The sequence below is a fragment of the Enhydra lutris genome, unplaced genomic scaffold (genome assembly GCF_002288905.1).
Source record: "Enhydra lutris kenyoni isolate GAN:26980312 unplaced genomic scaffold, ASM228890v2 scaffoldscaffold24, whole genome shotgun sequence".
NCBI lineage: Eukaryota > Metazoa > Chordata > Mammalia > Carnivora > Mustelidae > Enhydra > Enhydra lutris.
The window spans coordinates 14,843,161-14,856,311 of NW_019154108.1; the positions used below are offsets into that span (position 1 = coordinate 14,843,161).

General features: G+C 46.8%; 1 protein-coding gene across 1 annotated transcript in view; it reads left to right on the forward strand.

The window, feature by feature from the left end:
- The first annotated feature begins 727 nt into the window (after positions 1 to 727).
- The window catches only part of LOC111150912 (SET and MYND domain containing 2), a 47,363-nt gene continuing 34,939 nt past the window's right edge, over positions 728 to 13,151 (forward strand). The window contains exon 1 of the mRNA XM_022508600.1: positions 728 to 1,001. Coding sequence (XP_022364308.1) covers positions 829 to 1,001 — 173 coding nt within the window. The 5' untranslated portion in view covers positions 728 to 828. The remainder of the gene's footprint in view (positions 1,002 to 13,151) is intronic.

A 13,151-nucleotide genomic window follows, 5' to 3' on the forward strand; every position in this document is an offset into this window, starting at 1 on the left:
GGCCGCAGCATGGCCTTTGGACCCCTGGAAGAGTGGAAGTTCCTTGAAGGCAAGCTCATCTCCTGCCTGCTGGGCGAAGAGAAGTCTCTTGGAAGCAGAGCTGACGGGACTTTTCATCTGCGGCCCGCGTAATTAACTTCCACGGGCAAACGTTCCCACCCAACACTCCGGAGACTCCCTGGAAGGTCTAAAGCCTCACGAGGTTTAAAAACCTTTAACCTCGTGAAAGAGCCCTTTAACCCTAGGCCCCGACCGCACACTCTTCTACTGCGGTTCCTCCGCGGGGTTCCGGTGACCCCTTCCAGGGGCTCTGACGAGGACAGGATACAGAAGGTTGGGGAACATCTTGGTCCCTTTGGATGTGCCGAGGATGGGTCACCGTGGGGGCCAGGCGGCCTGTGCGGGGAGGCCTTGGGTCCCGGCTACGCGCGGCGACTCCACCCGCCCACGGGAGTGGGGCCACCGTCCGCTCTCCCTGCGGAAACGCCGCCGAGGCGCAGCCGCTTCGCGCCCGGCCGCCAGGAGCCTCCGCCACACCGGAAGCGCCCCGAGCGCGTGCCGGGCGGGCCGCCGGGGGTCCCGTGGGCGGGGCGGGGCCGCGGGCCGCTCCCCCTCCCTCTCCCCTCCCCCCAGGGGCGCGCGAGGGCCGGGCGGGGCCGGCCTCCCTTCCGGGGAGCGGTGGCCGCCGCCGCGTCTCCGGCGGCTTCCCTGCCCGCCCTCCCCCCGCGCCGTGGCTCTGGGTGACGCTTCTCCAATTACAGCTCGCAGGGAGCCGCCGCTCCGGGCGCCCCTCCGCGCCGGGACCGCCAGCCCCGCCCCGCTGCCGGCATGAGGGCCGCGGGCGACGGCGGCCTGGAGCGCTTCTGCAGCCCGGGCAAGGGCCGGGGGCTGCGGGCCCTGCAGCCCTTCCACGTGGGGGACTTGCTCTTCTCCTGCCCGGCCTACGCCTACGTGCTCACGGTCAACGAGCGGGGCAACCACTGCGAGTACTGCTTCGCCAGGTAGGGCGGCGGCGCGGGCGGGCGGGGGCGCCGCGGCGGCGGCTCGGACCGCGGCGGGAGGAAGTGCGCGGCGCGCGCAGGGTCCTAGCGCCGGCGGTTGGGGCGGCGGCCGCGCGGGCGGGAGGGCGGCGCGCTCTCACCGCGCGCGGGCCGTGCCACGTGCGCTGGGACAGAGCCGCCGAGGGCCGGCCGCACGCCCTGCACGGCCCATTTGCCGAGTTGCTCACGCTGGATGGGCTCCCCCGGGAGTGCAGGGTCCTCGGCCCCGACAGGGGCGCGGAGCCAGGCTTGTTCCAACCCCAGGCACGCGCTGCTCACTTGGTGCATTGCAGGCTCGGCCCCAGGTTCGGGCAGCCACAGCCGCTCACCTTTAACCCGTGCTTCCTGCGGCATGTTCTGTGCTCCCCTCGCCACCCGCCCGCCCCGCCGTCGCAGACCTGCCGTTCCCTCCAGGGAACTTAATGACACTTAACATTTCGTGTGAAGTACGCGGCTCCTCCTCTTCCTTCTCACTGGGCACTTGTGTTTGGAGAGAAGCCAGAGGAGTACTGACTGCACAACCCCGGACTCTGACGGGCTGCGCTGATGGGACGCACCGAGCCTTGGCTTGGGATTTTGAAAACGGGGTCTCGGAGGGAATTAGGCAAAATGTGTGGTAGGAAATAGTATTTAATTGCCGCACGTCACGTGTACACATATACACACGTACATCTACGTTCGTTTCTATGCGTATATATTCATCCACGTCCACACATGTTTACACCCTTAAGCTTTATGACAGTTTCAGACCTGAGGGGCATTAGAAATCACCAGCCCAATACACGTTCTCCATTTTACAAGCGAGAAAACTAATGCTCAGATAGGAAGGGTGGTTGTGTATCTATAGTCACCCCAATAGGTGAGGGAATGAAATCTGACCTCTTCAGTTCTGCCCATTTCCTACTAGGTAGGTGCTCAGTAAAATTCCAGAGACGGGAAGCATGGCGTTGAATTACGTGTGTACCCCACCTTCCACCACTCTGAAGAATGGACCCTCCTTTATTTTGAATCTCAGTTTCTTCATCTTTGAAATGGAGCTTCTTGGATCAGACTGCACTGACCTGAGGTCCCGCAGGTACCTTTGGAGTACAGGGCTCAAGTCCAACATACACCAGAGTATCCAGTTTCCCAGACTTGTGTGCCTTATTCTATGATAAGACATAGCAAAAGAAGGGACAAAGGCTAAATATTATAGTAATCTTGCCCAGACTCCCTGCCAGAACTGTCTTCCGCTTGGGGGGACCCGGAAAGGCACTAGACGCAGAATCATGCCGTGGGCAGCTTAAGGGCTGTATGTGATGTGGCTCTTTGAATTGGTGAGTCAAGAGCTAAAGGGTCATGGCACCACTTTGCAACGTTTGAGTGAAGTGAGCATTGGGTTTTCCCAAAGTTAAAAAGGCTGCTGTGACTGGTCCCTTGATCTTCTGAGCCTCGCTGTGGCTCGGAGTCTGAAGCAGTGTGGGTGTCTGGAGTGGCAGGAGCAAAGCGGGGTCACCCAGCACGGAAGGTGCTTCCCTCCATCAGGGAATCCTGGTGATTCCTGAAGTCCGTCCTAGGAGAGAAGACCACAGTGCCGGGCACATAGTAGGTACTCAGATGGTATTACCAGTGCACACCTCCAACGAATTAGAGATCAAATCCCTCGGGTTCAGAGGGGGAGAAGTGGAGCTGAGAGATGTTTCTTTTTAGCTGTGAGTGTCCTGACTGTACCTACTGTATACGCCCCCAACCTTAGAACAGTAATGTAGGGCCAGATGTAGCTCCACAAAGCACCCGGCCCTATGTGACAGAGCCTGCTTTGTTTCTCCTTTTTTCTGAATAACATTTGGTAGGGCCGTTAACCCGTGTCTTAGACCTCTCCCCAGGGCTGCTGCTTGCACTGGGGCCCTACCACTGCCTCTGTCCCCACCCCCACCACGTCCCTCTGTTTGACTCAGGTGCATGGGCTGGTAACGCCCACAGTTCATTTCTTCTCTCTAACGAGTCATTTGAAATCAACTAGAATAACAAGACAGGATATCTATATCTAGTGATACCACAATATCTATGAAATTGGAAATATCCTTGTACACCATTCGATTAGTTTAAAATTAGTGGTTAGGTCATTCTCCTAGATTTTGCACCATTTTCTCTGTCAACTATTTGATCATGTCCAAGAACAAACGAGTCTGTCCAGCTGTACTAGAACACATATATGTCTCCTGGAGTTTCAAGTAGAGTAGGAATAGAATTGACAAATGTTGAAGTATACAAGCTAAAATCTGCTACTTCCCCACCCCACCCCCCCCCCCCCCCCCCCCCAAGAAAAAAAAAAAAAAACCAAACTACTTCTTATCCTTTCATGTGCTAGGAAAAAAAAAAACAAACAAACTACTACTTATCTTTTCATGTCTTTCATGTTTAGCATAAACGATACTGTTTAAGATAAGTGAGCCACTGGGAGTTCTCCTTGTCCTATTAATGATATTTGGGCTTAACTTATTTTGAAGGCAAATAGGTGATTTCTGCAGTAATAAGTTCTATAAATCGAAAAATGGAAGTTTCGCAGGTCCCAGTGGAATGGGATTCTTGTTGGCACAATTCAGACAGAGGTTTGTTTCTGGGAATTTTAAATTTGTCCACATTTACTCAGTTGGGTGGGTGATACTTGGGAGGGTGTTTATCTCACCTCAACTGCTAGAGGGCAACTCCTAAAAATATAAATGTTTTCCAGTTGGGAGCTATCCCTATCACACCTGCTAGATACATCTTGTACACACACACACACACACACACACACACACACGCACACACCTTTTTTCAGCCATTGGTCACCTTTCTATGGCAGATAATTTTATGTTCTATTTTAATATAACAGATAACAATATATAATTTTATGTTATATTTCATACTTAGTATTCAACATATTTTAACACTTTGTTATTTGTCTCAAAAGGAAAAATCTGCTGTAAACCAGTGTTCTATCTCAATATTCATTCTGTGTGCAATTCCTCAGGTGGGAAGATGTCTCTCTCTTAATCTTTTCTTTTCTTGGCTCATGGATCACTTAAAGGCAAGAACATTACCTTTTTTGTTAGCTCATTCTGAGTATGGGGTAAAAATAGGAAGGCCCACTTAGCCTCCTTGCAATAGAGCTGTTAGAACACAATTTCAGGAAATTTGTGTCATGCCTGGCTCACTCAAAGTGGTTTTAAAAATTAAAATGCTCGCATGAGCAAAACAGTATGATTGAGATGTCCTGTTTCAGAAGTAGTAAAGATGTGGCGTCTCACAGATTTATTCTGTAGGACTATTCATCCTATCTAACGCATTGTGTTACAAGACTGTCAAAGTAATACTTAGTCGATTTTAACTGGTGTTAAGAGGCATGAACTCTTGCTGCGGTTTTCTTAAGAAACCTTAAGGTTCTCTGATGAACCCTGGGGCTGACCAACTGAAGTCTCACCCCAGACGGGGGGAGGCATCCCCAGGGCTGCTATTTCCAGAACATTCTCTGAGAATTGTACAGTCTCTAAGGGGACAACTGACTTTGAATATTCTCAAATTATCTTGCTTTTTGAGTGAAAAATTAGACACATGCTCTAATAGAGAAGTCCCTCCTTTTCACAAGTATTTTTTTAAATGGGTAGTAAGATTGAAATATACAGAGAACAGATTTCTTCTTAAAATTTACATCGATAAAACAGAATTCAGCTATCTGTACATCAGGTAATGAGACATTATGTTGTCAACTTTCCATATTAGAGTATTTCAAGTTTTTCATTTATTTAGAGACAGAAAGGCAGAAACTTGGGTGCCAGATTGACTTGGTTTCAGTTCTGGCTTCCTCCCTTCCTGATGTTATGTCTTTGAACAACTAGGTTCCTTTATGTTTACTGTGCTCCCGTGAACGCCTGCCTCCAAAGCTACATGAGAATTACAGGACACAGAAGTCAAAGGCTTAGTATAGTCCTAGCACAGAGTAAGCTGTCACAGTCCGCCTGATGGTCTCACTTGTGCTAATTGTTACGGAGGATGATAAAATATTTTAAGGTCAGGGATGTTTTTATCATGGTGGGGTTGGTGGGCGGGGGCTACCAGGAAGGAAATACTGGAAATTGTTGGTCGGTAGAGTCATTCTTCAGATGGCGCATTCATCCCGGGCTAAGAGCAGCAGTTCTAAGCCTCCAAGTCCCCCAGAATATAATGGATTATCCTTTTTCCCCCCCAAAACCTAATGGAAATGATATGATGAACCTACTTAGGTAAACCTCTTTTTTTTTCTTTGAGAGCCTTTTGTAGCTCCAAAGTGCTGAGATGCTCTAATAGTCTTTGCCATGAGATTAAGCAAATATTTGAGAAGAGAAATGGAGACAAACAGAATTTTTTGCATAGCAAGCCTGTCATGGGTCCTCTCTGCTCTTTAATTTTTGTGTGATTCAGGTGTGGCCCAGAGCAGTCCTTTAAGACTTTAGTTGTGGCAAGCACCATGACACACGTATTTTTCATATGCAGGGATTATAATTCCTGTTAGGGGTTACAGGGGCTCTGGGACCAAGCTGTACGGTTGGAAATGATTTGACATGAAAGAGACAGAACAGCAGCAGGATATGCTGAAGTGAAGTTCAAACCCTGGTGAGTTAAAACCACCAGCTAATACCTTTCCTTCCCGAAAGCAATCGCACAAAATCTCTCAGTCAAAAATATCTGAAGATCCCATAAAATGACATTCCTTAAAATCATGTTGTTCTTTGCAGCTCATAAAGCATTTCCAGATACATTCTTCTTTTGATCCTCCCAAGGATGGCTTGTGTAGGGGACCCATCGCACAATGGAAAAAGCTGTGTGTCAGAGAGTTGAAGTGGTTCCTTTGAATTTCACATATTTTTGGTCAGATGTTTATTGAGTATCTTCTGAAGGGCCAGGCTTTGTGTCCTTCACGGACTGAGCCACGCCTTCCTATTCCGAGTATGGTTTTCCTTCCCCTACCCCTTTTGGCCTGAATCCACTATGTGCTTCAACCCTGGACACTGGGACGTATTCACTCTGATTTCTCCTGGAGTGAGTGCTGTTTTTATTACCTCTTTTCTTTTGCTTCCCCTTCCCTCAATAGGTAGTTCAACAAACTAACATTTCTAAACCTTGAACAAATAAATTGATCGAGTATCCTTCAATACATAGCTTAGGCTGCTGTGGGTTCAGAAATGTCTTTATTACAGTGTCTTGGAATTTGCATAAAGAGCTGTATGTGTTTTTTGTAGGTATCAGTTATTACATAAGAAAATGTAAAAAGAACACAAGGCTTTGGTCCTTTTGTGGGCTTAGAATATTTAAAAATATTCAGCTAGAACTAAGATGAGTTTGTTGCCCAAGTCTTTATACGTCCGTATAAAGCGTTTGTTTCTCTGGCTGGTAGGACAGTATCAGAGTAGATTTCTTTTTCTTCAACATATTCTTTCCCCAGAACTTGGTGCCAAGTTCATTTGTTTAGGTTTGGAAATAAAATACATGGTGCAGCTATGCTAGGAGGCCCCGGGTGGTATTCCTGTGGGACAAGCAGATTACCCACCATCAGTCAGCAGGTTCTTTAAGAAACACGAAGACCTGTTTTAAATTTCTTTCGAAGGATCCAGTACCCAGAGGTGTAGTTTGGTAGGTGCTGATGTTCAGGAGAACTCTGAATCAGTGAGAACGCAGGCTGCAAAGTTGCCTATTTTAGAACTTAAATGGCAAAGAAGGTTTCTACTTTATTTTGGTGGGTGCGTGTTTTTAAGATTTTATTGTTAATCTCTACACCCAGCGTGGGGCTCGAACCCACAACCCTGAGATCAAGAGTCACATGCTCGACCAACCCGGCCAGCCGTTGCACCTCATCTACTTTATTTGGGTGCTTTTGACTTACCTCTTTTGCCTTAGGTTAATATCCCTTTTTCTTTTTCTTGTCTATATAAGGAATTATGAACTAATTACAGTTTTATGCCACTTTGCTTCCTAAGGAGGCAATCAGTAATTATAAATATCCTTTATGTTCTTAGAGTCATTAATATCTAAAGTCATCTCCCATCCCCACACCTGTACCTCTTTTTTTTTTTTTTTTTTGGACCTCAGATGTAGAGTGAGGTCATCCTTTCTCAGTTCCAGGCAAGCTTCATCTGCTTGGTGTAAGGCCAGTTGGGTTTAGAGGAATTTCCCCTCTGTTACTGATTCCCCGTTCTCATGTCCTGCCCCTCTCACAGAGCCCCTCTCTGGGTTTACCATGGAATATGTACGTCTTGATCATCACCAGGGAACTAGACGTACAACCGGGCGTCCTGGTTGTACTTGACCACACTCAGACTTTGAGCCCTCTTCTGGTGAGCCTGGCAGCTCCGTGGTTTTCTGTAGCAGTTCCCTGGGTGAGGCCAGCCTGTGCTGGCCCCTTTCCCACCCACATCCCCAACTTCACATCTTTGGATTTCTAGCAAATCTGTGGTACTTTAGGGGTGCAGAGCTCTAGCAGAGAATTGATTGAAGTCACTGCCTTTTCAGGGATTGAACCTGTGACCTTGGCCTCATTAGCACGGGTGCTCTAACCAGTCACAAAGCCACACACCTCACTTTGTGCAACTTCTGCTGACTCTGTTCCTACCACCCTCAGAGGCCTCCTTTTCAATTGCAAAGGCGTTCACACCAACACAATAGAACAGAAGGAAATCTGATCTCTTCAAGACTACTCTGAAGGACAGAAATATGCAATTTCGCAGGAAAATAATACCAAAAAGTCTTGAGGGCTCAGGAAACAACTTATCTTTCTAGTCCGTACATTCGCTGAGAATCCAGCTGTGCCCCAGCTGCTTCTTCAATCAAAAGTTTAAAAATAGTACGGAGCTCCTTGTGCCAATATATTAACATAAAATCTGGTGACTCTTGCACACTAAGTGGAGGGTTTCAGATGACTAAGTGGAAATATTGCATACATATTATTAAAATAGATTCAAGTCACTTTTATAGGAAGAGGGGGTCTGAGACTTTGTAATTGCTGCTCTTTGGCAAGTTTCTAGTCCCTGGAATCCGAAATGAGCGCTTGGTAGGGTGAGAGCTAAGACAGTGGCATGTATCGGCAAGTGCATTCTGGTAATACGAGGTGTGTTGGTGCCCAGGGGATCCCGACTCACCATGCAGAAGAGGAGAAATAAAGGCAACTCACCAGAGAAGTGAATTTTACGCCAGGCCTTGAAGACAGAGGCATATCCTGGGGGAGAGAAGTGGTGAGAAAATCTGGCTGACCAACAGGATACAGGTTTTCATCAGAGCCAAATAAAAAAATCTTTTCTATCCTGGCACTTGAAGAGAGTTCTATCACAATTTGTGGCAAAATGAAAAGACCTTGGACAGGAGGCACCTTTTCTCTCCAGGCTTGGAGTACCAGGAAAGACCCTTCAGGGATGTGGGTTCTGGGCTCACACTTTGTCGGTTTCCCTCACCATGATGATGCTTGTATAGGAAACACTCGTCCCTGTGCCCCGAGAAAGCTCTTTCCCGTCAGTTGCACAAATCTGTTTGTAGTGATAGCCTCCCGTGGCCTTCAGACCTCAGCAGTAAGAGACATTTAATTAGGAGCAGATGGTAAACTCCTTGAGATTAGGGATTCGATTTTTAATGTATTCAACAAATATTTATATCTGTGGAACAGTCACTGGGTTCTCGGTCCCTAGAAACAATGTGAAGAAAAGGAATAAAAATCCCTACCACCACGGAGCTTCTCTTCTAGCAGGTTTTTCTCATCTTTACGTTAGCCACAGTGCCTTGAAGATTGTGAGGTTTCAGCATTGTTGTTGTTGTTGAAGACAGGTGTGGGGGTTGAGTATTTTCTTCTTCTCACTTCTCTCTGGTTGAAAACTGATAATCCATGTATGTCATAAAGGCCATTCAGGGAATCAAAATGTTTAACCGCACACCCTAGGTCATGACTTCAGCAAACTCAGGGTGAGGCTTGATCACATACCGAGGTCTAATGAAACGGTAACTTCCCCACATTGTGTCAAAACAGCTGCTGCTTTGGGTAGACTTTTTTTGGGGGGGGGGGAGTTAATGAAATTTAGTGTACTCATCATACACCTGAGTAAATATTTCTAACGATCACTTGAAGGAAAACTTTATATAAGATTTTTTTCACCTTAGAAACTTGCAGGTTTACAAATTTGGAATTTAGAAGCAATCTATTTATTCCATTCAGTATTTAACTCATTTCCACACATGTTCAGGCCTTCCAAAATACCCAGTTACTAAGTATTTTCTAGATTTAGAGCAGGGCAAGAAGCTCACCTCCATCTTCTCTATCTGTGTATCTTCAGAGAATGGCCCTGGTAGGACTGGGGGCGGGGGCTAGGAAGGAGGGGTGGGGGAGCCCCCCAGGGCGAGGCTTCAGGAGTGAGGCTTGCGTCCCACTTGCTCTGCAGGATTTGGTTCACTCCTGCAGTCACACACACACACACACACACACACACACACACAGGCGTACGCAAACGCACAGCATCATGCCGATTCTCTCCTGCTTGTCCCTCTTTGCCTGGCTAGTTCTCAGGTCAGAAGTCTGTCCTGATTTTGGCAGGCTGGAGTAGCTCCCTTTGTCTTCGCGCCCAGGACACCTTGTCAAATACTTCCTTGGGCACACTTGCTCCTGAGTGGGAACCAGATCTCATTCATCTGTGCCACCCCAGGCCTGTCTCTCTGTTACCTTAGTCAACAATAATGAAACGAACAGTCTCATATCTGTAGCTTATTTTCCTAGTGGCTCCTTGGACGAGGCCTCTTCACTGATCTAGATATATAACTGCTCATCCTCATCCTTAGGACTTACAGACACTCGCAGAACCCTTCCCGGATCCCTGTTTTCTTCGGGATAGAATCTTGACTGTCCTGCTCCTCTGTATTAAGTGCCCTTCCTACACTCACCGGCGTTATCCCTCCCCGCCCTCCAACTCACACCCTAAACACAATCTGGGTGGTCTTTCCAGTACCCCGCGACGCAGCGGTGCCCTGTCATTCTGCATTCTTCCTTTCGCCCATCTGTAACCACGAGTGCTTTTCTCCGCACGATTCCCTTCTCTAGCGTCGCCTCCCGAGTCTCCTCATTCTCAAGGGAGATCTAGCGGAAACTGCAGTTTTTATGAGGCTCCTCTTAAATACTTCAGCCCACAAATCCCTTCGTTTTATTTTTTTACTATTTTATATTTACGGTAGTTGACTATTTACATTTTTTGAGCACTCTTGCTATTCTAGGCATCGTGTTCTAACCCCGGGGCTTCAGAAATCAGTAAGACAGCTTTCTCCGTAGTACTCCAACTTCTGTGTCCTTACAGAGTTCAGTCCTAGGAGTGGCTTCCCGCTCTCAATTCTGTGTCGTTTAGGCCATTTGGATGCTGAGTCATTTTGCCTGAAATTTATACTTACCACCATTTGCATGAAGGTAGGGCCTCTGTCCTCTGTCCCCAAATTGCTCAACTATTATAAAAATATCATTCCTCAGAGTCTGGTACAATATTTTACACAGAGAAAATGATACTTTCTGAACAGAACTTACTTGGCTAAGTTGGATTAACCTATTTCCTGCTTCATGTACGAAGTTTTATAGTACATAAAAGGTTTTTACTTCAGAAATACAAACGGAATCAACAGAGATTGAAGGAAAAATGTCTGTTAAATCTGTTCAAACAGTAGCTGATAACCTTGAGTTCTCAAGGTATAGTCCACAGTGGAGTCGTTCACCCCAACAGACTGGCATTTCAGTTTTTTATTGTCTATAGGAAAATAGAGCCAAAGGGATGAGTGCGGGTCACCTATTAAAATTCTCCTGCAAGCAGTTTTAAAAGGTGTGTTTTCTTGTAGGTAGGATTGAGAGCAGGTCACCTGTTTGTTGGGTGCGGAGTTCATGCTCATGTTTGGCTGCAGAAGGCCTGACCTCTGTTCTGGAATTCACATTTAGCAATAGGTTATGAAGGTATTTTTACATTTCTTTTTTCCCTTACTTTGTGGCCAGAATGTTGACGTGAGCAGTATTGTTAGGAACAGCTTGAGTTTTTAAATAGTTAAATTGATATGCCTTTGGCTTTGTCCTTTTCCTTGATATTGACTCACCTTGGCGTTTTGGACAGGTCTCTTCACCTCCTCACAGAAGCGAGGGCAACCGCGGTCGCAGGGGAATCCAATATTCCTGGTATTGATTACAAAGAACCGAGGATAACATCTGTCACTTACTGAAGCCCCGTAGGAAATGGTGGATGTTATTTATTATCCGTTCCTTTATGAGAGAGGGAGTGAAAAAGAAAGGCATCCATTGTTTTCCTTCCTTTCGATGTCCCAGTCAGTGGGCGTCAGAAGTAAAAGATAGAACAGCAAAGAAGTGTCATTCAGAGCTGGCACAGAAGTTAAGGTAGAACATGTTTCTAAATGAAAATGCTAGGTTTTGAAAGTCCGTACTTTCGGCCTTCCTTGGGCAGGCTCAACTGCTGGGGGTCCGGCAGGGCCCGCACGCTGAGGTCGGCGTGCTGGCCTCACCCAGCGGCTGCCCAGAGTGACTTCGTGTTCCCCGTTCTTAGCCTGAGTATCTCCCGCCTCTGTCCATAAGCTTCGTGAATCTCTTTTTCTTTCTAAGACAAAGACAGATTTCATCTCCACCAGAGACCGCATTACAACAAATCCTAAATCAGTGTCATCCTTTTTTCTCTTTTCATTGCTGAGCTGACTTTTACGGAATCTGTGATGTGTGGAGTCATCTTACAAGATTCTGTTGGATTTTATTGAGGGATAATGGGCAAATATAATTGTATATATTTAAAGTATACAACATGATAACTCGATACACATTGTGGAGTGCCTACTAAGGTCGGGGTAATTAACGTATCACCTCGCACACCTACTTTTAGGTGTGTGTGGTGGGAATGCTTACGATCTCCTCTTAGCAACGTTCAGGTATACAGCGCTGTATTATTAACTGTACCCACTGGAGAGCCCCAGAACTTAGAGCTGAAAATGTCTGCCCTTCGAACCTCCATTATTCCACCTTGCCCTGTGACATGTTCTAGAAAGGCCAACCGTTTTTTGCCCTCCCGGTGTCCTCCTTGTAAATCATGGCTCCTGTGCCAATAGTTGGGAAAAGCTATTAGTTGCTACTTTCCTGCCCTAAATATCTCCTGCTCCCCCAAGAGGCCCCGGGCTCTAACTTTTAACAAGCCTCAGAACAAAGCCCAGTGCGAAGGGGAAGGTTCAGCACAGCTCTGGGAAGAAGCTCCCCGCTGCACGTGGGTCCGTTTCACTGTTACATTGTGGATTAAAGTGGTATGCGAAGCATCTTTCACTATTACACAAAAACCTATAGCCTTAGTATTATCCTTATCCCCTGACCAGGGTTATAATAGGGTTCCACCACAATTCCTCCAATTTTTATTTCTCTCAAATAAAAATTTGCTAGTGTAACCACTCTCTCTGGGTGGGAGGCTAACTTTGTTTCTGATTGTCTTATTTCAACCCATGGTGAAGTTATATTGCGCCGCTGGGCTTTTTTCCTTTTCTCTTTTTCATTTGGCTGGGGCTGCCTCTGTTCAACAGAGCATACTTGTCACTTCTTCTGTCACCGTTAGTTAAAAGTAATTGTTATTGCAAACCCCCTCCATGCCAGTCTCCTTTTCTTTCATGGTGAAACCCACTAAGCATTCGTTTCAGTAGCAGAAAGTGGGGAGCTTACAGGATCAAATCCTTTTTATCTAGACCAACAGCACCTGCGGCAAAGCATTAACTAGCCGGAGTTGTTAATTACATCTCTAAGTTGTTGATCTTCATGGCTTCCAAATTGAAAAGCAAGAAAATTAATCACTGCGTGTGTCTCCTCCAGCAGAAAATGACAGGAGCGTGTCTTTTGCGTTCTGTTCCAGTCGCTGATAATCAGATAGTTGCACTTTGCTGTAACATTTCTCTCCTCCCTTTGTGGATGGAATTGTTTCTTAAGTTCAAAGAGTTCTTCCGTTCACAGCAGGGTAGATAATTCGCCTGTAAAACAGAGACTTTAGAAACATAAATCTGCAAATAGGAGTCTGAATGAGTTTGGACTGAAGACAGTTCAGTAGTTGAGAACCACTTAAAACCAGAGTGGAGGCT